This window comes from Macaca nemestrina, chromosome 5 (genome assembly GCF_043159975.1).
Source record: "Macaca nemestrina isolate mMacNem1 chromosome 5, mMacNem.hap1, whole genome shotgun sequence".
Classification (NCBI taxonomy): Eukaryota; Metazoa; Chordata; class Mammalia; order Primates; family Cercopithecidae; genus Macaca; species Macaca nemestrina.
In genome coordinates, this window is record NC_092129.1 from 137,770,813 (window position 1) to 137,795,788 (window position 24,976).

The 24,976-nt window shown below is 38.6% G+C and overlaps 1 protein-coding gene across 8 annotated transcripts in view; it reads left to right on the forward strand.

The window, feature by feature from the left end:
- LOC105489527 (SPT3 homolog, SAGA and STAGA complex component) overlaps nt 1–24,750 on the forward strand; it is a 530,030-nt gene extending 505,280 nt beyond the window's left edge. For all 8 annotated transcript variants that reach the window (XM_011754356.2, XM_011754358.3, XM_011754357.3 and 5 more), the window contains one exon: nt 24,607–24,750. In XM_011754356.2, the coding sequence (XP_011752658.2) occupies nt 24,607–24,648 (42 nt within the window). In that variant the 3' untranslated portion in view covers nt 24,649–24,750. The remainder of the gene's footprint in view (nt 1–24,606) is intronic.
- Nucleotides 24,751–24,976: the final 226 nt, after the last annotated feature.

Here is a 24,976-nt window from a genome sequence, read left to right on the forward strand (position 1 = left end):
ATGCCTGTAATCCCAGCACTTTGGGAGGTCGAGGCAGGCGGATCACAAGGTCAGGAGATCGAGACCATCCTGGCTAACACGGTGAAACCCCGTCTCTACTAAAAATACAAAAAATTAGCCGGGCATGGTGGCGGGCGCCTGTGGTCCCAGCTACTCGGGAGGCTGAGGCAGGAGAATGGCGTGAACCCGGGAGGCGGAGCTTGCAGTGAGCCGAGATCGTGCCACTGCACTCCAGCCTGGGTGACAGAGCGAGACTCTGTCTCAAAAAAAGAAAAAAGAAAGTCGTCTCTTATTCACCTCTGATTTCCTTCAAAGGAATGTTGGGTGGAATGAAGTAGTAGGAAGTGTAATAGGTTAGATGTTAGATGTCATTGTTTCGAGTCCTGAGTCTGTCATTGAACCACGAGATTTTAAAAAATCATTTAACCTTTTTGAGCCACAGTTTCTCATCTAAAGCGGGCATAGTAATCCCACCTGCTTTCCAGAATTACAGTTAGTTCAATGAGAGAATACTTGTAGAAGTACCTTGTCTACCTCCATAATATCTATTGGTCTGTAATAGAAAAGACTCTCTTATAATTGTAAGTCAGCTCACAGGAAAACCTTTCTTAGAAAAGGCCGGTTGCAGAGATCCACACAACAGATGTACACAGACTATTACTCTAATACTGTTCTTATCACAAGAATAAAGACAACAGAGAATTAAAACTAGGAATGAACCTGACAAATAAGGTTTTGATTTTTCCTCCTAGCCTAGTGGTTCTCTGCCCTGGCTGAACTTTGGAATTGATGTCTGGGGTCTATCACCAGAAATTAATTGGTGTCAGTGGGTCTCAGGATATTTAAAAGTTCCCCAAGTGGTTCTAATGTACAACCAGCCAGTGTTGAGAAAAGTCCCTCTGCTAGAGAAATCAATAAAAGACCTCCAAAAGTCTAGTTGTAAAGACACAGGCTGGGTGCAGTGGCTCACCCCTGTAATCCTAGCACTTTGGGAGGCTGAGACGGGTGGATCACTTGACGATAGGAGTTCGAGACCAGTCTGGCCAACATTGTGAAACCATATCTCTACTAAAAATACAAAAAAAAAAAAAAAAATTAGCTGAGTGTGGTGGCACACGCCTGTAATTCCAGCTACTCAGGAGGCTGAGACAGGCAAATCACTTGAACCCGGAAGACAGAGGTTGCAGTGAGTCGAGATCATGCCACTGCACTCCAGCCTGGGCAACAGAGTAAGACTCCATCTCAAAAAAAACAAAAAGAGACACAGAGATAACTGTCAACACTAGAAGAGAATATTTCTGTAATGAATGGTAAAGAAAATTAGTGGAATCCATACATCTCCAACAATAGTCTGTAGTAGCTTAGGTTGACATCTCACCAGTGACAACAGCAGGAGAAGAAAAGATAGAGCATTTAAAAAATCTTCCCATAGGCTGGGCGCGGTGGCTCATGCCTGTAATCCCAACACTTTGGGAGGCCAAGGCAGGCGAATCACCCGAGGTCAGGAGTTCAAGACCAGCCTGGCCAACATAGTGAAACCCCATCTCTACTAAAAATACAAAAATTAGCTAGGCATGGTGGCACACACCTGTAGTCCCAGCTACTCAGGAGGCTGAGGCAGGAGAATCACTTGAACCTGGGAGGCAGAGGTTGTAGTGAGCCAAGATTGTGCCACTGCACTCCAGCCTGGGCAACAGAACAAGACTCCATCTCAAAAAAAAAAAAAAAAAAAATCTTCCCATAACTGTTAAAGTTTCCATTTAAAAATTAGTATTCAACCAGTAATATGATAGCTATAGAATGAGTCAAGTGACAATAGGTATATGTAAACACAAGTGTAAGTGCTGTTTTCACAATTCTTGTTCCCTGTAGTAAATATTTAAGTGACAGCTAATCTGTGTTATAACCCATCATGGCTGATTCCCTTAAATGTGTAGACACTTTGATTGTGACCAGACTTGTAGTCTCAGGTCATTTACAGAAATGCCCAAAAAAAAAAAAGAACTTTCCGCAAGAAAAACAGTGGCATTTTATGCCTAACAAAATAACTGTATCAGCAATTGGAAAAGTATGTAGTAGCTAGCACAGTCCCAAAATAAAATACAAGAAACAAAATATTAGTCTTTCATTGTGATGCTAAGGGTCCAGTTCTCAGAGCATTGTCCTGATTTGTGCCCAAGGATTCGATCTCATCCTTAATATCAATTACTAAAAACAGAAACAAACAAAGTCACATTTATGTGTTTTCCAGTTAAACACAGAAAAAGCCAAGAAAGTCAAACCATAAGCCTTAAAAACTCCATCCCTGATGTGCAAAGTTGTTTTAGTCTTCAAAAACACTTTTCAATTGGGGCTGGGTGTGGTGGCCCATGCCTGTAATCCCAGCACTTTGGGAGGCTAAGGCGGGGAGATCACCTGAGGTCAAGAGTTAGAGACCAGCCTGTCCAACATGGTGAAACCCCATCTCTACCAAAAATACAAAAATTAGCCAGGCGTGGTGGCAGATGCCTGTAATCCCAGCTACTTAGAAAGCAGAGGCGGGAGAATTGCTTGAACCCAGGAGGCAGAGGTTGCAGTGAGCCAATACTGTGCCACTGCACTCCAGCCTGGGTGACAGAGGGAGGCTCCGTCTCAAAAAGAAAAAAAAAAAAAAAAGAAAAGAAAATCAACTGGGAGACAAAAATGTTCAGAAAGTTCAGGCCTCCCCTGTTCTCTCCAAAGACCGTTGTCAGTTTCCCTGCAATACAGACATCTATCCTGGTCTTACCTCCTTTTTCCCACTCCTTCTCTTCTAAAACCTCCCTTGTTTCTTCTGTAGTCTGCTCCACATGCTTTATCAAAGGGCTCTGAGGTTCCTCCCTTCAACTATAAGGTTGTCTGGTGTCTGAACTACCTTTGAGCCTCTTGCCACTATCTGTGTGGTTAGCTTGTTGGAATATGCCTAAGTGTAACTCTTGAAGAGATTAGTAAATTGAACTGTTGGTATCCTTAAGTAGCATTTTGCATTAAGTTGAGGAAAAGTTTGTGATTGACAAGCCTAAAGTTACAGAGCAGAGTGAGTGCAAAGTTGGAAGGCAAAGTGATGAAAAGGACAAAGGATCAGGGATGGTACTGAAAAGGGAAAAGTTCCCTTGTCCCCCTCACAGGGAATGCAGTGGGGGTGTGGCTCGCTTGTTCAGTGCCCCAAATGCCCATAACTCTAGGGGAGCATAAAGACGGGCAGACTGTGGGCTCTGACCCCATGGCAGTGTCTCGGGGTGAACGTTTACAGCTGAAGCCCCAGTGGGCGTGTGTTACAGGTGCTCTTTTAGTTTAGCCGTCGATAGGCAACTTGTGTTAGTCAGCTCAGTGAGACCCCTGCCTTATCACAAGGACAGAGGGCTTTCTGTATCCCGGGTTCTTTCCTTGGTGTACTGGAAAAATCGGATCACACGTGGGCTTGAAGAATGAGCACAAGGTTTTATTGAGTGGAAGTAGCTCTCAGCAGATGGGGGAGCCAGAAGGGACATATTTTCCCCTGAAATCGGGTTGCTCGGTGGCCTGGGCTTATGCCGGCGAGCTCCCCTCGATGTCCTCTTGACATCCAACCTCTTGTGTCTTCTTCTGCCAACGTGTTCCTCTTGATGTCCAGCTGCTTGCGTGTGTGCCTGCTAGGGTCTCAGGTTTTTATAGGCACAGGATGGGGGCATGGTGGACCAGGGTGGTCTTGGGAAATGCAACATTTGGGCACGAGTGCCTCTCCTCACCTAGGTCTGTGGGTACAGGCCCTAGGGTGGAGCCCTTACCAGGGACCCGCCCTTCTCTTCCCAGCACTTCCCTGCCCCCCTTCCATATCAGTACCAAAACAGTTTTTCAAGGCCTGCTACTTCATATACCTTTATCAAGGAGCACTTCTTCAGAATTAGAATTCAAGCCCTCCATAGAGAAATGCCATTTCAGAGCTGTGTAGTGATTGCTATATCACTTCACAACGATAGCTTGTGAATGGATGGCTTAGATGTACTCCTGTGAGTCCCAGGACACCCTGTTTTATGCCTCACGTATCTATTTTCCTCCCACTCAGTTTCTACCCAAGTGCCTGGTACTAGTAAGCATTCAATAAATGTTTGCCAAAATGAATGGAATTTATTATATAATTATATACACAGTTTACCTTGGTCTTAAGTAATTCTAGCCTTATAATTTTTCTCTTCAACTGGGACTTTCTAGTGAACATGTAGTGTGCTGCCATGTAGAAAACCAACAACTTGGAAACTTATTAAGTGCTGTGTTTCACTTCTAATACTGTTCAAGTCCAAACAAGTACATCCTGCCTGTGATGAACAAATCCTGACTATCTCCAACAAAAGCATTATTGTGGGGTGGGGGGGGTGGGGTTTGTTGTTTTATTTTACTGAGTTATAATTTACATACAATAAAATCCATTCTTTTAAAATATATAGATTGATAATCTGACAAATGTATATAGTCATATAACCACCATCACAATTAAAATATTAGAGCATTTCCATTGCTGCAAAATGGAAATTTATAGTCAGTCCTCTACCCCTACCATCCATAGCTCTGTCAAGCACTGATGTGTTTTCTGACCCTATAATTTTCCCATTTGTAATATGTCATATAAATGCAAATTGTATATATGTACCCCTTTGAGTCTGACCTCTTTGGTTTAGCATAATGCATTTGAGGTTCATCTGTGTTATTGCATGTATCAATAATGCATTCCTTTTTTATTTTCAAAGAGTGTTCCATTCTATGGGTGTACCACATTTGTTTTCTTTGTAGTGGACATTTGGGATATTTCCAGTTTTGAGCAATTAGGAATAAAGTTTACATAAAAATATATAAATGGTCACCTATAAAATATGGACATGTTTTCATTTCTCTTGAGTTTGTAATTTTGACATAGTCTAATTTATCAATCTTTTTTTACAGATAAGTGTGTTAACTAAAAAAGCTTTGCTTATCATAAGGTCACAAAAATTTTATCCTATGTCTTCTAGAATGTTTATGGTTACTTATGTTTCTGTCTATGATTCATTTTCAGTTAATATTTGTACTGTATGGGGTAAGTACATTTGTACATGGTATGGGGTAAGAATCAAGGTTCACTTTTTTGCATATGAATGTCCTTTCCCTATGGAATTATCTTGGCACCTATGCTGAAAATAAATACTCTAAAAACATGTAGGTCTATTTGGACTCTCTCATCTGTTTCACTGATCTGCATTTCTATCTGTAGAAATACCATACTGACTTGATTACTTTAGCTTTGTTCTTTTTCTGTGCGTGCGCGTGTGTGTGTTTCTGGCTCTTCAAGGTGCTTTGAGTTTTTATTTGGAATCAGTTTATCACTTTCTACAGAAAAGCCTGGTAGGATTTAGAAAAGAATTACACTGACTATAGATAAGTCTATGGAAAAGTATCTTTACAATATTGTCTTCTGATCGATTAACACAGTATCTCTCTCCATTTATATATTAATATTTAAAATTTTTCCTCTGTCGTGTTTTGTAGTTTTCATTGTACAGGTCTTACAAGTATTTTAAAAGTCCCCTGATTAATATTATGTTTTTGTGCCGTTTTAATTTCTTAATTTTTTCTTCTTGTTCACTGCTAGATATAGAAATAAAGGTTTTTTTTTTTTTTCTAATGTTGATTTTGTATCCTAAAACCTTACTAACTCCTTAGTTCTAGTAAGTTTTCTGTAGATTCTTTGGTATTTTCTATGTAAACAATTGTATTATTGTCTGTGAATACAGGCAGTTTATTTCAACACTTCCAATGTGTATGCCTTTTGCTTTCTTTCCTTATTTCATCTGGTATTAATGGTGGAATAGGTGCAGTGGGAGTAGATATCTTAGCTTTATCCCTGATCTTATGGAAAAATTGTTCAGACTTTCACCATTAAGACTGATGTTAGCTGTGGGGTTTTTATGTATGTCTTTTATCAGATTGTACAGCACCATTGTTTTTGCCTATTTTTGTGTATTATACATAACTCATTTTGAAATTTCTAATGCTTCTTCATGTATATCATTTAAAGCACTGATATAAAACAATTTATAATAATTTGCTACCAAAAAGGTTTTTTTGTTAGCACACTGAATTGCATGTGTCTTGAAACTAGGTTTTAATTTTTTACTATTTATAAAATTTCTAGCAATATTGGATATTTTTTATCCAATCTCCCTTCAGTGGATGGACATTTGGGAAGCCACAGGTGATAATTCCAGGTGATAATTCCCTTCCGCGTAACAACATGTTTATTTTCAAAAGTCAGTAGACATGGGTCTTTTTCATTGAGCAATGTCTTTTTGCTCCCACCAAAAACAAGTGACATCATTAACATTCATTATGATTCATTCCGATGTGAGCATGTATTCATAGTCACCACCATAACCTTGTGCTGATGTACAGTACTGTGATAAATGGCCCCTTCTGTCTCACAGGAGACTGGATAAATAGGCCTGGCTGTCATCGTGTTCCCCTTGTGTCAAAGCACAGACCATGAAACTGCTCTGATATCACTGGTATTTGTAAAACTAATCTTTCTTATCTTTATGTATCATGTAAGTATTTTTTTTAAAAAAATAGGTATATGACACCATGAAAAGCCTTTAAATGATTTATGGTTGGTAATGTCTTACTCTCTTTCCATTCATTTCTTTATATTGAAATAACCCAAGAAAATTGGACAGCACTGACTAGCCTCATGATCTCATGTCCTGACACTGATACCTCTTACCTATTTTTGTAGAGGAAACATTTCTAAATAAATGTTAATAAACAATTATTAATGAATAATAAAGATTTATATTTCTAAATCCAATATACATGTATGCATATACATGATACACACATACATCTAGGTAATTTCCTTCCTCTGCCCAGCCCAAAGTGAGACTCCTTCCATGACTGATTCCTCAGAGCCTACCATGTGCATTTCACCGAGAATATACACACAAAAAAATGTTGGAAAGACAAGTCATTCTCAATGTTCCTGGCATCCTATCAAAGGCTTCCTTTTAAACATGATTTCAGCACCCACACTCTGCTGTCCATTAATAGGCCATCTGCACTCTGGTGTCTGCATGGCTTTCTACATTCAGGCCTCTAAATGTCACTTTGAGGTAACACTTTCACACCATCTCTCTCTGTCACCTCATCCTGCCTTATTTGCCTTTATAGCACTTACCACTGTCATTGTGTGTACACCCCCCTACACCCACACACACACACACAGAGACAGACTAAGATTTAGTGGATTCACATGTATTCACGATACATCTCCAGCACTAAGAACTGTGCCTGACATGTCATAGGCACTTAATAAATACTTGTGAATGAGTGAATGAACAAATGAATAAGCAAATGTAGACCAGAGATGCATTTCCAAACCTGAGTTCCCCAAGAGCCTTATACTTACAATGGGACATCCGCAGACCCAAAGGTGCATTAAGCATTGTCTAATAGGGAGAATAACTGATTTTTCTTGATGTTTTTCAGTGGTATGTAGATACCATTGTGATTAATCAGATTTATTTAAATACATTACGGAAGGCTTTTAATCATTGCATATTAGATACCATTGTGATTAATAAAATTTATTTAAACACATGATTGAAGGCTTCCAATCATTACATATTTTGTTGGTCAGTGGCTACGAGAAGCATAGCACCTCCCATGTGGGTGTCTTTAAACACCTCCCATCACTTCCACATTGAGGACCAAGCCTTACCATTAGTTTTGGTGAGGCTTTAAAAAAATAGTTTTGGTGGGGAAAAACCATATTCACAGCATAGCAGGGACTACCTTAACTTGAATAGTATTTAAATAAATTCTATTCACTGCATATGTATTGAGCATCTAAATGTCAGACATTATAGGAGATATAATAATGACTAAAACAGGGTTTAAAAGGTGGAACTTATTAATTCATATAATTAATAATATCTGTTAGGACATTCTTGCTTGCTATAACAAAATACCTGAGACTAGGAAATTTATAAAGAAAAGAGGTTTTATTGACTCATGGTTCTCCAGGCTGTACAGGAAGCATGCCAGCATCTACTTCAGGAAGCTTCCAATAATGGCAGAAGGCAAAGGGGGAGCAGGCACATCACAGAGAAAGACAGAGAGATAATACTGGCATTATCATAGCCAAACTCTCAAATTTCTCTTCTCCAAAGTTAGATGACAACATCATGTTTTAAGGTATTGCAACCTTATTTGACTTTTTCATTGGAAGTTTGACTCTTTAATATCACCATATAATTATGTTTACACAAAGAATTAGAAAGAAGGCATAGAGTCTCCATATGTTCATTTCAGTCTGGGTGGCTAAAGGGCTTCTAAGAGTCAATGCATGAAAATGGCCTAGATTGAATAAATTAGAAAAATCACAAAAGGAAACCACTATAGGAAATAGTTTTACACATGTAATTGCTGAAATCCTATAGTGAATGTGTCAATCTGTACTAACTAAATAAATTTGTTTATAGACATGTTCTGTATTAGCTTCCACTCTTTCACAGACCTTTGCCAAACAAAATCCCACTAGAAGTAGGATGTTCACACCCGAGTAGGAGTTTCTTGGATAAATATTTTTACTATATGGAGACCAAAACCACTTTTACAAATTTTAGACTTTGATTGAAATACTATATTTCTTTTGCTTTCTTCTCCCATCTTTTCTCCTGGCAGCTACTTGTGCAATAGCTTACCTCTTCGCACCTCCCACGGGTCTGCTGAACAAGAGACTGCCTGCATGCACAGGAGGCCAGGCAGTCCTGAAAGTAGTGAGATCAGCTTACCCAGTCACTTCCACCACCAATTGGACTGGAGAGACAGAGGAAGGTCCATTTGCCCTTCTCCTAAAACCTAGTTGAAATTATTCCTTGAATTAAGCATAGAGATTATACATTGTGAAGCTATATTTTATAGAATGCCTGTTTACATTGCATTTGACTGCTATATAAATAGAATACACAAAGGTAGAATTTATGCAGCTAGTCCTCAAGAAATCACAGTAAAAGTTATTGAAATATAACAGCCACATTCTTTTGTAAGGATGACTCTGATCTCAACTTTTGCCAACCAGTTTGGAACAAGAATTTCAACTGACTTCTTAATTCTGTAGTCAAAAACTGGTGCTGAATTTTTCTTTTTTTTTTTTTTTTTTTTAATTAAAAAAAAGTTGCACTTGTAATAATTTCTTTTTAATTTATTTATTATTATTTAAGTTGTAGGGTACATGTGCATAACGTGCAGGTTTGTTACATATGTATACTTGTGCCATGTTGCTGTGCTGCACCCATCAACTCGTCATTTACATCAGGTATAACTCCCAATGCAATCCCTCCCCCCTCCCCCCTCCCCCCTCCCCATGATAGGCCCAGGTGTGTGATGTTCCCCTTCCTGAGTCCGAGTGATCTCATTGTTCAGTTCCCACCTATGAGTGAGAACATGCGGTGTTTGGTTTTCTGTTCTTGTGATAGTTTGCTAAGAATGATGGATTCCAGCTGCATCCAAGTCCCTACAAAGGACTCAAACTCATCCTTTTTTATGGCTGCATAGTATTCCATGGTGTATATGTGCCACATTTTCTTAATCCAGTCTGTCACTGATGGACATTTGGGTTGATTCCAAGTCTTTGCTATTGTGAATAGTGCCGCAATAAACATACGTGTGTATGTGTCTTTATAGCAGCATAATTTATAATCCTTTGGGTATATACCCAGTAATGGGATGGCTGGGTCATATGGTACATCTAGTTCTAGATCCTTGAGGACTCGCCATACTGTTTTCCATAATGGTTGAACTAGTTTACAATCCCACCAACAGTGTAAAAGTGTTCCTATTTCTCCACATCCTCTCCAGCACCTGTTGTTTCCTGACTTTTTAATGATTGCCATTCTAACTGGTGTGAGATGGTATCTCATTGTGGTTTTGATTTGCATTTCTCTGATGGCCAGTGATGATGAGCATTTTTTCATGTGTCTGTTGGCTGTATGAATGTCTTCTTTTGAGAAATGTCTGTTCATATCCTTTGCCCACTTTTTGATGGGGTTGTTTGTTTTTTTCTTGTAAATTTGTTTGAGTTCTTTGTAGGTTCTGGATATTAGCCCTTTGTCAGATGAGTAGATTGCAAAAATTTTCTCCCATTCTGTAGGTTGCCTGTTCACTCTGACGGTAGTTTCTTTTGCTGTGCAGAAGCTCTTTAGTTTAATGAGATCCCATTTGTCAATTTTGGCTTTTGCTGCCGTTGCTTTTGGTGTTTTAGACATGAAGTCTTTGCCCATGCCTATGTCCTGAATGGTACTACCTAGGTTTTCCTCTAGGATTTTTATGGTATTAGGTCTAACATTTAAGTCTCTAATCTATCTTGAATTAATTTTCGTATAAGGAGTAAGGAAAGGATCCAGTTTCAGCTTTCTACTTATGGCTAGCCAATTTTCCCAGCACCATTTATTAAATAGGGAATCCTTTCCCCATTTCTTGTTTCTCTCAGGTTTGTCAAAGATCACATGACTGTAGATGTGTGGTATTATTTCTGAGGACTCTGTTCTGTTCCATTGGTCTATATCTCTGTTTTGGTACCAGTACCATGCTGTTTTGGTTACTGTAGCCTTGTAGTATAGTTTGAAGTCAGGTAGCGTGATGCCTCCAGCTTTGTTCTTTTGACTTAGGATTGTCTTGGAGATGCAGGCTCTTTTTTGGTTCCATATGAACTTTAAAGCAGTTTTTTCCAATTCTGTGAAGAAACTCATTGGTAGCTTGATGGGGATGGCATTGAATCTATAAATTACCTTGGGCAGTATGGCCATTTTCACGATATTGATTCTTCCTATCCATGAGCATGGTATGTTCTTCCATTTGTTTATGTCCTCTTTTATTTCACTGAGCAGTGGTTTGTAGTTCTCCTTGAAGAGGTCCTTTACATCCCTTGTAAGTTGGATTCCTAGGTATTTGATTCTCTTTGAAGCAATTGTGAATGGAAGTTCATTCCTGATTTGACTCTCTGTTTGTCTGTTACTGGTGTATAAGAATGCTTGTGATTTTTGCACATTAATTTTGTATCCTGAGACTTTGCTGAAGTTGCTTATCAGCTTAAGGAGATTTTGGGCTGAGACAATGGGGTTTTCTAAATATACAATCATGTCATCTGCAAACAGAGACAATTTGACTTCTTCTTTTCCTAACTGAATACCCTTGATTTCTTTCTCTTGCCTGATTGCCCTAGCCAGAACTTCCAACACTATGTTGAATAGGAGTGGTGAGAGAGGGCATCCCTGTCTTGTGCCAGTTTTCAAAGGGAATTTTTCCAGTTTTTGCCCATTCAGTATGATATTGCCTGTGGGTTTCTCATAAATAGCTCTTATTATTTTGAGGTACATTCCATCAATACCAAATTTATTGAGCGTTTTTAGCATGAAGGGCTGTTGAATTTTGTCAAAAGCCTTTTCTGCATCAATTGAGATAATCATGTGGTTCTTGTCTTTGGTTCTGTTTATATGCTGGATTATGTTTATTGATTTGCGAATGTTGAACCAGCCTTGCATCCCAGGGATGAAGCCCACTTGATCATGGTGGATAAGCTTTTTGATGTGTTGCTGAATCCGGTTTGCCAGTATTTTATTGAGGATTTTTGCATCGATGTTCATCAGGGATACTGGTCTAAAATTCTCTTTTTTTGTTGTGTCGCTGCCAGGCTTTGGTATCAGGATGATGTTGGCCTCATGAAATGAGTTAGGGAGGATTCCCTTTTTTTCTATTGATTGGAATAGTTTCAGAAGGAATGGTACCAACTCCTCCTTGTACCTCTGGTAGAATTCAGCTGTGAATCCATCTGGTCCTGGACTTTTTTTGGTTGGTAGGCTATTAATTATTGCCTCAATTTCAGAGCCTGCTATTGGTCTATTCAGGGATTCAACTTCTTCCTGGTTTAGTCTTGGAAGAGTGTAAGTGTCCAGGAAATTATCCATTTCTTCTAGATTTTCCAGTTTATTTACGTAGAGGTGTTTATAGTATTCTCTGATGGTAGTTTGTATTTCTGTGGGGTCGGTGGTGATATCCCCTTTATCATTTTTAATTGCGTCGATTTGATTCTTCTCTCTTTTCTTCTTTATTAGTCTGGCTAGTGGTCTGTCAATTTTGTTGATCTTTTCAAAAAACCAACTCCTGGATTCATTGATTTTTTGGAGGGTTTTTTGTGTCTCTATCTCCTTCAGTTCTGCTCTGATCTTAGTTATTTCTTGCCTTCTGCTAGCTTTCGAATGTGTTTGCTCTTGCTTCTCTAGTTCTTTTAATTGCGATGTTAGAGTGTCAATTTTAGATCTTTCCTGCTTTCTCTTGTGGGCATTTAGTGCTATAACTTTCCCTCTACACACTGCTTTAAATGTGTCCCAGAGATTCTGGTATGTTGTATCTTTGTTCTCATTGGTTTCAAAGAACATCTTTATTTCTGCCTTCATTTCGTTATGTACCCAGTAGTCATTCAGGAGCAGGTTGTTCAGTTTCCATGTAGTTGAGTGGTTTTGATTGAGTTTCTTAGTCCTGAGTTCTAGTTTGATTGCACTGTGGTCTGAGAGACAGTTTGTTATAATTTCTGTTCTTTTACATTTGCTGAGGAGTGCTTTACTTCCAATTACATGGTCAATTTTGGAGTAAGTGTGATGTGGTGCTGAGAAGAATGTATATTCTGTTGATTTGGGGTGGAGAGTTCTATAGATGTCTATTAGGTCTGCTTGCTGCAGAGATGAGTTCAATTCCTGGATATCCTTGTTAACTTTCTGTCTCGTTGATCTGTCTAATGTTGACAGTGGAGTGTTGAAGTCTCCCATTATTATTGTATGGGAGTCTAAGTCTCTTTGTAAGTCTCTAAGGACTTGCTTTATGAATCTGGGTGCTCCTGTATTGGGTGCATATATATTTAGGATAGTTAGCTCTTCCTGTTGAATTGATCCCTTTACAATTATGTAATGGCCTTCTTTGTCTCTTTTGATCTTTGATGGTTTAAAGTCTGTTTTAATCAGAGACTAGTATTGCAACCCCTGCTTTTTTTTGTTCTCCATTTGCTTGGTAAATCTTCCTCCATCCCTTTATTTTGAGCCTATGTATGTCTCTGCGTGTGAGATGGGTCTCCTGAATACAGCAGACTGATGGGTCTTGACTCTTTATCCAGTTTGCCAGTCTGTGTCTTTTAATTGGAGCATTTAGTCCATTTACATTTAAGGTTAAGATTGTTATGTGTGAACTTGATCCTGCCATTATGATATTAACTGGTTATTTTGCTCGTTAGTTGATGCAGTTTCTTCCTAGCCTCGATGGTCTTTACATTTTGGCATGTTTTTGCAATGGCTGGTACCGGTTGTTCCTTTCCATGTTTAGTGCTTCCTTCAGGGTCTCTTGTAAGGCAGGCCTAGTGGTGACAAAATCTCTAATCATTTGCTTATCTGTAAAGGATTTTATTTCTCCTTCACTTATGAAACTTAGTTTGGCTGGATATGAAATTCTGGGTTGAAAATTCTTTTCTTTAAGAATGTTGAGTATTGGCCCCCACTCTCTTCTGGCTTGTAGAGTTTCTGCCGAGAGATCTGCTGTTAGTCTGATGGGCTTCCCTTTGTGGGTAACCCGACCTTTCTCTCTGGCTGCCCTTAAGATTTTTTCCTTCATTTCAACTTTGGTGAATCTGGCAATTATGTGTCTTGGAGTTGCTCTTCTCGAGGAGTATCTTTGTGGCGTTCTCTGTATTTCCTGGATTTGAATGTTGGCCTGGCCTACTAGGTTGGGGAAGTTCTCCTGGATGATATCCTGAAGAGTGTTTTCCAACTTGGTTCCATTTTCCCCCTCACTTTCAGGCACCCCAATCAGACGTAGATTTGGTCTTTTTACATAATCCCATACTTCTTGCAGGCTTTGTTCATTTCTTTTTCTTCTTTTTTCTTTTGGTTTCTCTTCTCGCTTCATTTCATTCATTTGATCCTCAATCGCTGATACCCTTTCTTCCAGTTGATCGAGTCAGTTACTGAAGCTTGTGCATTTGTCATGTATTTCTCGTGTCATGGTTTTCATCTCTTTCATTTCGTTTAGGACCTTCTCTGCATTAATTACTCTAGCCATCAATTCTTCCACTTTTTTTCAAGATTTTTAGTTTCTTTGCGCTGGGTACGTAATTCCTCCTTTAGCTCTGAGAAATTTGATGGACTGAAGCCTTCTTCTCTCATCTCGTCAAAGTCATTCTCCGTCCAGCTTTGATCCGTTGCTGGCGATGAGCTGCGCTCCTTTGCCGGGGGAGATGCGCTCTTATTTTTTGAATTTCCAGCTTTTCTGCCCTGCTTTTTCCCCATCTTTGTGGTTTTATCTGCCTCTGGTCTTTGATGATGGTGATGTACTGATGGGGTTTTGGTGTAGGTGTCCTTCCTGTTTGATAGTTTTCCTTCTAACAGTCAGGACCCTCAGCTGTAGGTCTGTTGGAGATTGCTTGAGGTCCACTCCAGACCCTGTTTGCCTGGGTATCAGCAGCAGAGGCTGCAGAAGATAGAATATTTCTGAACAGCGAGTGTACCTGTCTGATTCTTGCTTTGGAAGCTTCCTCTCAGGGGTGTACTCCTCTCTGTGAGGTGTGGGGTGTCAGACTGCCCCTAGTGGGGGATGTCTCCCAGTTAGGCTACTCAGGGGTCAGGGACCCACTTGAGCAGGGAGTCTGTCCCTTCTCAGATCTCAGCCTCCGTGTTGGGAGATCCACTGCTCTCTTCAAAGCTGTCAGACAGAGTCGTTTGCGTCTGCAGAAGTGTCTGCTGCGTTTGTTGGTGCTGAATTTTTCATAGGCCCTTTTGAAGATCCATTTTGTTAATTTGGCTGTTGAGTAATAACATATTTTTAGTAAGTATTTTTAACTGTAGTAACTTCTGTTAAAAGTGAAACAAGGGGCCAGGCATGATGGGTAGCTAAGGCAAGAAGATCATTTGAGCCCAGGAGTTCAAGACCAGCCTGGGCAACAAAGTGAGACCCCCATCTCTAAAAACAATTTTTTTAATTAGCAGAGCGTGGTGGTGCACACCTGCAGTCCCAGCTACTCAGGAGACTGAGGAGGGAGAATTGCTTGAGTCCGGGAGATTGGGGCTGCATTGAGCCGTGATCACACCACATCACTCTAGCCTGGGCGAGACCCTGTCTCAAAAAAAAAAAAAAAGTGAAACAAACAACATTATTTTTGACGTGCTAAACCGAAACCTTTCCACTGTGTTTGTGAGACAGTGTACCCAGTGGGCAGTTGACTTGGACAATAGTGTGATAAGGGTGATCTGGGCCAGTGCAGGATCCTAGTTACTATGAACCCAAAAGCTCACCTTTTAGAATTAATTAGAATAATATCCAGTAAAATGAGTACTGCCACTACCACATAAATAATATATCTGACTTAGGATGGCTCCACAACTCAGATCTTGTCATTTAATATGATAGCTCTGTTCAAATTAATCTTTTACATCAGAGGAGACACTTTGGTTATTTATGATATGTTGGAGATAAATTTTCAGAATGGTTAAGGCATATTATTGTAAATGTCCATGGCAAATTTAATTAACACAACTCTGTTTTAGAAATACAGATGTGTAGTATGTACAAGGTAAACATATGTTCACAATGTCTCCAGAACACCTAACTTTAAGGAAAGAGACACAAAGGCATGGAAGAGGCATGCCCCCCTATTGTCAGTCCACAGCAGTTCACCTGGGAAATAAATGCCAACAGAGAGTACTCTCATTTAATATAAAGAGTTTATGCCAGGCCCTAAAGCAGTGATTCAAAAGAATCACTTGGTTGAACGCTTATGAGTATCTCTGACCTGAATTTGGATAAGCCCTTTAGTGGTAGGTAGTTTGGGTTGGTGTCTCAGATTTAACATTTATTGTCTAAGCCTATAGCTTGTCGTTTGGAAACAAGATAAGTCAAGGTCTCTCTTATCTTGGCCTTACTTGGAATACTTCTTTGTCCCCCGAACCCATCCCCTTCCCGTCCCCAACTCAGATCTCAGCTGTGTGACTTCTTTTAAGAAGCCTCCTTGATCACCCCATCTACCTCTACTGCCCTCTTATACAGCCCTTTACAGTCTATTCTCATTTTGTAACTTCCATCACTTTTGGCATGTCTTATTCAATACGTGTCTTCCCCCTCAGCCTGTTCACCACAGAGGGCAGGAACCACATCTGTGATCCTGCTGTATCCACTGTACCTTGTACTCTGCATTTTTTGAATGAATAAGTGAATGAATGACAGTAGGTTCATACAGAAATATACCTTTTCTATAATTTCTCAGCCTTTTGGCTAAAATCAAGTGTAAAAATATATCTTCTCAGGTGGCTACCAAATGTAATTGATGTTATTAACTACCATCTTCTGATTTTTGTCATAATTTTTTATTCATTGTCTTTAAATCTTAAAGACCTTAACTGTAATTTATTTACTGTCCAATCAGATTGACCATTGGCAAACAGCTATTGCTCTGTGTTCTTACTCCTTGTGTTGTGTTTTAATGTGGCAAAGGCCATTGAGAAGAGGGGGGGAAGGCCATAGCAACAGTATTTTCTTTTTGTTTTTGTCTTGCATCAGTATTGTCTAAGACCTTGAAAATGCAACTGAGTAACATGACTACAAAACCAAGATTGTAAAAAAAAAATTATCTACTGCAAACTTACTGTTGATTATAATTTTTGATAACAGAGTATTTGAACCTAAAATGTTTATAGACTCAACAAAATAATTTCACAGTGTTGTTTTAGATGAGTTGAATACTTTTTCTGGCAAACAAAGCAATTGGCTTGATTGATACATAAGTTTACACTGTTGACTGATAATTAGTAAGGAGAAGCCCAGAAATGCTCCCAGTGGGACCTGAGACCTAATATCAGAATAACTGCTTTGCAATTCTTGCCAGCAGTTGAGCTATCAAGGTCACTTATTTAGTTTTCTTAATAACTGGCGCTGATGGTTCTCTTGCAAAATGGTAAGTGTGTGGTCTGAGTCCAATTTTGGGAACTGAGACTATCCAGCCCCTGCTCTAATGATGAGCACATCAGCATTTCCCAGTATTGCCCAGAGGAAAAGAAGCCACCTGCTAGTCAAATTCATTCATTCATTAGGTCACTCTTTATTAAGCATTTAACTTATTTCATGCATTTGGGTTATGCCTTAGACATACAGAAATAAATAGAACATTAAGTTCCCTTCCTTCTGAAGGTTATAGGTTACTCAAGTGAAATGAGAATTAACTGTTGTTAGAGCTTAGCCCCCAAACAATTGTTATTTGGGTTACTAACTCCTGCCAATTTGGCACTTTTTGGCTGTTCTTTTTGTTTTCATCTTGTATCAGTATTGTCTAAGACCTTGATAATCCAATTGAGTAACATGGCTATAAAACCAAGATTGTAAAAAAAAAGTATATTATGTTATCTATTACAAACCTACTATTGATTCTAATTTTTGGTAACAGTATGTGAACCTAAAATGCTTACTTACATGTGTTTGCAGCTTGGAATAATTTGAGACATTTGTTTTGATTGTCATTAATATAAAAGTAGCTGAAGACAAGTTTAATATGATTGGCATTAAATTATTATTAAACATAGATGTATATAAGTGCATACAGTGTCATGGAAAGAATAATTTATACATAGTCTCATAAAATTGCTAAAGATAATATTTACAAAAACCCTTTTTTTCCTAAAATATAATGTTGTATTAACCACTTAATTATTTTGCTCAACAACAAAAAAGTCTTAATATATCTCATAATTTGCAATGACGGGCAATTATGAATGGTAATTTTTAATGACTAAATTTAATCTAGAGATTTTTGTATTCAGACTGCTGAAACAACTTGGTAATAACTCAAGAATTTATAAAAGCCCAATGTTAGTATTTTTAATAAAATAAGAAGAGACTGACATAGATTTAGAGAAAAATCAGGCATAAAATGACAAGTTCCTCAAGATTTATGGGCTTTGGGTTACTTGGACTACAATGAGAGTTAATACTATGTTTTTTTCCCATTCTGCCAGCCAGAGAAGACCTCTTATTTAAAGGGCAGGGCTCCCTCCACTGTTGTTAAATCAAGGCTCTGCTTCTGACAGGGTATTTATAACATAGGGCAAGTATACAAAAAAAAAATGTTTAATGATGAGTTTTGCATGTTATACAGTGTTATACATCATATGGTTTAATTTAGATCCCCTGAAATATCAGAGTTAGAATGAAATTATCAAAAGGAGAAAAGTCACATGGCATGGTGCAAACAAGATGTGCCTATTTTATTTATGTTTGCTAATGAAATTCAGCCATGATTCCCACTTTGATTTTAAGAGTCTTAGACCACCATTCGGCTTTATTCATTATAGTTAAATATCTTGCCCACACGCAGACACAAGGCCAGCAAAGAAAGGGGCATATTTTATCTTTTAAAAAGCGATTGCATAGCTTTCATATGAAACTCCTGAGCTTCCAAGATTTATAGTATTAAAGCAAAACAATATGTCTTTCAGGGCACGGTCATCTTCTTAGGCAAATGGAGGGCTTAGACTCAGAATCTAATGACCTCACAGAGACCAGGGCTGGATCTTAGGCAAAAAAGAGGGCTTAGACTCGGAATTTAATGACCTCACAGAGGCCAGGGCTGAATTTGGACATGTGGAAGCAGTAGAATATGAAACAACCTAAGTTTGAGACAATTTGGCATAGTCTCCTACCAGAAGAGAGATTGAAAAAGGCCTGTTACAAGCACGACTGATTGATTTTTACTATAAAGCTTGGGAGTGGGGTGGGACAGAGAGGGGGACAATTTCGTTGACCAAAACATCATTTATACATGAAATTCAGAAATGTACCTACCTTCCCAAATGTGGCTCAACTGAGTATTCCAATAAACCAGACATTTAGGTTAAGTTAATAAGTAAGAGTTAGTGAAAGCCTATTCCTTCTAGTTTATTCCTCTACCTCCCTACCTTTTTCTCCCAGCAAAGCAAAGCCAGTGTAGAACCTCAACCCTCTGTGCTCATCTTCATCCCCTTCAGCCTCAACCCTCTGTGCCCTCACATCCCAGGATGTGAAGAATTTGGAAGATCCCCAGGCTCTTGGTAACAGGGCAGCTCCTGTGGCCCACAAATCATCCTAGAGACAAAGCATCTATAATCTATACTTAGTTAATTAGGAGTTAACAGTAGTTTGGGAAAGGGCGAATGTATGCTCCAAATCTTTTTATTGTCCCTTTTACTGCTGGATTTAACCCAAACTTGCCAACTCCAAATAGCTCCACGCAGGCCATATTATTTGCTCAGCCCAAAATCAGACACCGAGCATAGCCATAGTAAGACTTCCATGAAAACACATGGTGTATCACCCCCTTGAAGGTCCTAAAGATGCATACATTTGCCACAGAACCTTTCAGCTATATTTATCTTATTTTGATGCGTTGTTCATTTATCAGAATTATTATTTTGGGCACTCAGGAAAATTAAGTGAGTCTCCAGGGGAGGGCTAATCATAAAGCAGAAAAGCCCAAAGTAGAACTCAAAGCTTATAATGGCTTAACCTCTACCTGCTCAGCTATATTGTTTCGGACATAATTGTGTTCCTTCCTTCCCTCTCCCCTAACCCCCTCCCACCACCACCACCAGTTTCTTCACTTTTGTTCTGCTCCCAAGGGCTGTTCTTTATCCAGAAAAACTGTTTCTTTCCCTGCATCTGTTTTCCCTATTAAGGCTGGGGAAGCTAAACACATAGCTTTGGGCAGAATCAGAACCATCTGCAACAAGCCCTAAACTGAGTCAGGAATCCTGGGCTTTTCCCCATGTGACTGCGGACGGGTCACTCTCTCTGGGCATTAGTTTTTTCATGTTAAATTAAGAATGGGGCCAGAGGAATTCACAAAGATACTTTCCAAAGTTCTATTGTTGATTCTAGATGTTACTAAAGGGTTTGTTCAGCTTGCTTTAGCAGGCTTAGTTCCAAATTCCTTTTTCACTATAGTATTAAACATAATAGTGGCATCTCAGCATCTGCGGGGGGGAAAGCAATGCCTAGTCTACAGATAACCTAAAAGTGTGGAGATATAGGTAACCCATCTGCTGTGGGTAAAAGCCACAGTCGAAAACTTCAATTTCTGCCTCTTCCATGTTAAATTTACTAAATGCCAAAATTAGAATTTCCATTAGGAAATATTTACTTCATAATCACGACAGACTCTGAAAATGTTCCATTTATTGACAAAACCATTACTGGGTCCTGTTAATGGTCTCCTCATCCATTTTACCACTGTTCTCAACTCTCACTATGCACCTGGGATACTTCTAAAATGTTCCACAGCCTAAACTCCACTCAGACCCACTGGCTCTGAAGAACTGGAGCTACAGCATCTGCATCTTTTAAAGCTCCCCAAGTGATTGGGGTGCAATGTTCTATACTATACACTATTTTTAAAGTTAGTTTGGAAAATAAGCAGCAGTTGAGAAAGCCTCCAAAGTGAAGATGATTTAGATTCAAGGTCCATGTTTGTACTCTGAAGTATTGTACCTGGCTGATTTAGCTTAAATTTGAAATAAAATTGTAATTTACCCTTTAAGTGATGTTTAGCAAGAACTGAGTTTGTTGGGACTAAGAGAATATGTGTATCTACAGTGCTGTGGGTGGAACTGGGGCAGGAGACTGTCTGGTTTGTTTTGTTTATTGTAAGACAATGTAGTATAATGAAAGAACACAGGCCCTGGGTTTTAAATCCAAAATCTACTCTTTTACTAATTGTGGTAAGGCTCAAATTAGATACAGACATGAAAATATTTCATAAACCATAAAACCATGTATCTCAGCATTTTTTAATCTTTGCCCCTCCCTACTTTGAGAAATAGACAAATCTCGTGCCTTTCTAAAGTGTAAGTTCAAATTAAATATTGTGATTAGAAGCAAAAAAACAAAAGCTTTGTTTTCTCCCTCCTTTCTCACGTTGAGAATGACCTCTCAGTGCATTTTACTTGTGGCGGTTAAAACTTGAATGTGAAACTAGAAGTTTAGTGAAACCAGGGACTGTCTATTTATCTTTGTGTCCTGTTGTACCACCAAGCACACAGTGATTTACAGCGTAAGAACTCAGTAAAGATTTGCCAAAATCATATTAAGCAAATTTATAGGAATTCAGACAATAGAACCAAAACCTCTTTCTTATGCCTTTGAGAAATAAAGTACTCGTAAGAGAGTTTGGGACTTACTACAGTGAAATTCTTATGCTAGTTTATTTAAGATTTGAGAAAGCAGAAGAGAATCAGGAAAAGTAATAGAATAAAACAAGTCTGTACTGGAAGAAAGACTGGTGTTTATAGTAAATGTTTTAATAATTAGGCTAATGGCAAAAATAATACACAGTAACATTTAAGTTGGAACTACAAAATAAGTTTTGTAGCATGTGCCCTTTTGCTTAAGAAAAATATTAATCTTTTTAATATTCATTTGTATCCCTTAAGATGTACCAATTTATGGTAACCCATAAAAAACAGAAGTAAACCACGATGGGATTTAAATGTTTTCTCTAGCTTGTCCATATGAAGTTAAAAAAAAAAAAAGTCATTTTAAAAAGTGCACACTTAGAAATTAATTACCCCACCAGTGCCCAGTGCAGTAGGTAAAATTTGTATCTGCTTATCCAGGTATATTGACATAATGGCACCGGTCATAATTTGGTGCTATAAATGAATGTCCAAAATTGGGTGCTCAATTTTAAAAAAACTGGGAACTATGAATTCCTAATTTTAGAACTAATTGGGCCTTAAAAACATTAAGTATTGTCTTTGCTGTGAACTTTAAGAGTTGCTAAAATGTCTGACCTTTTCAGCAAATTCACAAAGGAGCAACTGATGTGGAGAATAGAACTTTATTAAATCAGAAATGAACCTTAACTAGTATATAGGCATGTAGAATCCAGTTTGTTGGGGAGGTCTGATTGTGTTATTGATTAATCTATAACTTTCAGTAGTGGGTGGAAGTCCTGTTTCTGGTCAAAGCCTGGATTTTACTAACTAGGGGTGTCTATAAAGATACAGAACTGGGAATCATTCATAGGGTCTGACAGAAGAAAGTAAGTGGGACACAAAGTATTCCATGAGAATGTGGCCTCTGGAAGGCCCTCACACCAAGCAATGTTTAAATTTAGTTTCAACATTTGCAACACAAATAGAGAGAAATTTACAGTTGACGTGAAGATGAGTTGTCTTCATCCATCTTCCTGTAAAGTTGCTTACTCTGGAAAGCATGCCAAAGTTGGGACGTTCCCATAATTGCCTTACATAGACAATGTACATCCTTTGTACATCAAAAGGAAAAAGCAGTGACTCAAAATAGAGGACCCTAGGGAATATGTTTACTGAAATTGCTCTTCACTAATTACACATGCTTGTTTGTTCCTTCTTTATTTTAGAATTAAAATAGGAAGAACTCATCCCAGAAGTCTGGGTCAACTCTAAACTTTGATTTTCTCATAGGATCTATGTTATTAAATACGCCTGTAATCTTTTAATTGTTTGCAAAGCAGTGATAAATCACCTGTGAAGGTGAATTGATCTTTCAAAAGTGACCTTTTCCATGGTAATAAGAACTATTTCATATTGCCCCATCTGAAAACATTAAAACCTGGTTATTTCTCAGGTGAACCCAGCTAAGACTCAGTCTCCCTCTAAGCCAAAACCTCCTTTCTCAAGCAAGGCTCACTTCAACACTCTACCTTTAGAAGGAATGCAGCCTTACTCCTAGGTCCGTTTAACTCCATATAAAACCATCCCTGTGCTTTAAATAGTACATTATGTTAAAGATTGTCACTGTGGTTGTAAAATTTAAAATACCAGGGTGAGGAAGCTAAGAGTATTACCTTGGCATAAGCCTCTGTAAGGCAGCCATGGTGGTAGGAGCTGTTTCATAGATGAGGCTCCCCTGCCTGTGGTTGTGGGAAGACACCCTGTGCATTCCTACAAGTTATTTGTGGCTCTCTGAGGCATTCATTTAACACTGTTCTATAGCGCACAATTTTAGGAAGTAGAGTTGGAATTTTCTAGTCCTTGTTAGAATGTTTTCTTCAATCCAGAAGTGTTGTACAACACAAAAAGCCCCATGGTAAAGAACAAGCTCACAGAAAGAATACTGAGGAATGACACTTGGAATGTGCCACTGTTTTGTCATCCCTGCTACACTGATCTGGAGTGAACTGCGTAGCAGCATAACTAACCGAAGAAATTTCAGCCAGGGCGCCAAAGCCTGACAAGCATAGTAAATCTTCTTAAGCAGGATATTTGGAGAGAAGGTTTTCAAGTTAATTGAATTTTATGATTAACAGAAGGTTATCTAGAAAACTGTATTTGTTTCACTTCATGTTGATGGAAGTCTTTCTAAAAGGGTTAAGTCTACTTTCCGTTTATAGTATAATTATTAATGTGGTTTAATTATTTTTTTAAGATGAAGATTTCACTGCCTCCACAGCATTATCTTGATCGTAAAAGGTTATTCTATATTTCTTAAAATATGGCTGTGGCTGTTCAAGGTTAATTCATTGGGCTGGAAGTATACAGACTCCAGAACTGCTTCAGAGTTACAAGCCTAAGGGGGAAAAATCCCTAACATGAAATTTTATGATTTTCTTTGTTTTTCTGAAAACAGATTGTAGGAAAATTCCATCCAGTTGAAGGTTATGAGTTCTCTGGATGTGACTGTTACTAGTTTAAATGATGAAAAATGTGCCAGTGAAAGGGAAATTTTATTCCTAAGTCCTGAATTTTAGTTCTTCTCCACTCTGGGTCTTACAGTGAGATTCAGGATGTTACAGAGACCCTGTGTGGTCCAGGTCTCCCAACACTGAAATGCAAAATATATCTCTTGGAATGAAAAGCATGCAATTTTTCTTTCCTTACTGGAATGTATTGTATTTTTGCACTTAGAATCCATTTTCCCACTTTCTTTTATGGGAGTATTTTATCCCAGCATGCATATACATGTGTACATCTGTATGTACAGGTATGTATATAAAATTATATAAGATTTGCCTTTTTGATACTGTCTACAATATGCAGAGTAATACAGAACTCCTTTGAGATAATCATATTTTACTGGGGAGGAGAGGCCTCTATTAGTGTCCGTTGCGATAGCTTTTCACTCAGACTATAAATTAGGCCTGGGAAGGGCCAGTAATGAGTCAGTAATTTATAGACTATTAAGATACTTAGTTAGAAGTGATCCTGAGCATGTCGAATAGAGAACACATGTTTATAAAAGACAAACAGATTCGATACATCTCTTTGGCCTAACCAAGCCCAATCAGTTAACAAAATGGGATGTCTTATTTTGTGTATCTCCTACTTCCCAAAAATAGAATCACTAACCACTCGCTAACCACACCGACTTTTTAACGGACAGAATGGTTGCTATAGTTTTGCCACCAGAAATATTCAGATTAAGCATTCTATTAGATTGTAGCCAGCAGAGTCTACAAAACAGGAAGAAGGCTTTGCTTGCTTTTTGCCTCCTTTCCTTGTTTGACTTGATGTGATAATTCATTGCAGATTTCTTTTTCTTTGACAGAATGCCTACCGCAGGAGTGGGATGGCTTTTCTAGCCTGCTGATGTGACAACTGTGATGTGCCCGCAACAACAGGAAAGGCAGTGTTATATTAAGGTGATTTCTTGTGAAAAAATAAAATGCAAATTTACCTTTCTTTTATCTGAGGGAGTGGGCTGGTTTGTTGTGACTACCAACTTGCTGACTCCTGCTCTTTTCCAGCCCCTCAACCATCAGTCTTGTTTACTAGATGGGCTGTTCAGCTAATTAATGGCAGGATGTTTAGGATAGTGTGTAGGTGGACAAGAATGCAGATCACACAATTTTGAAATTTTAATTTGAGTAGATTTACTGCCCTCAGTTCACATATCTTAAAAGCAGTGGTTGCCCCCG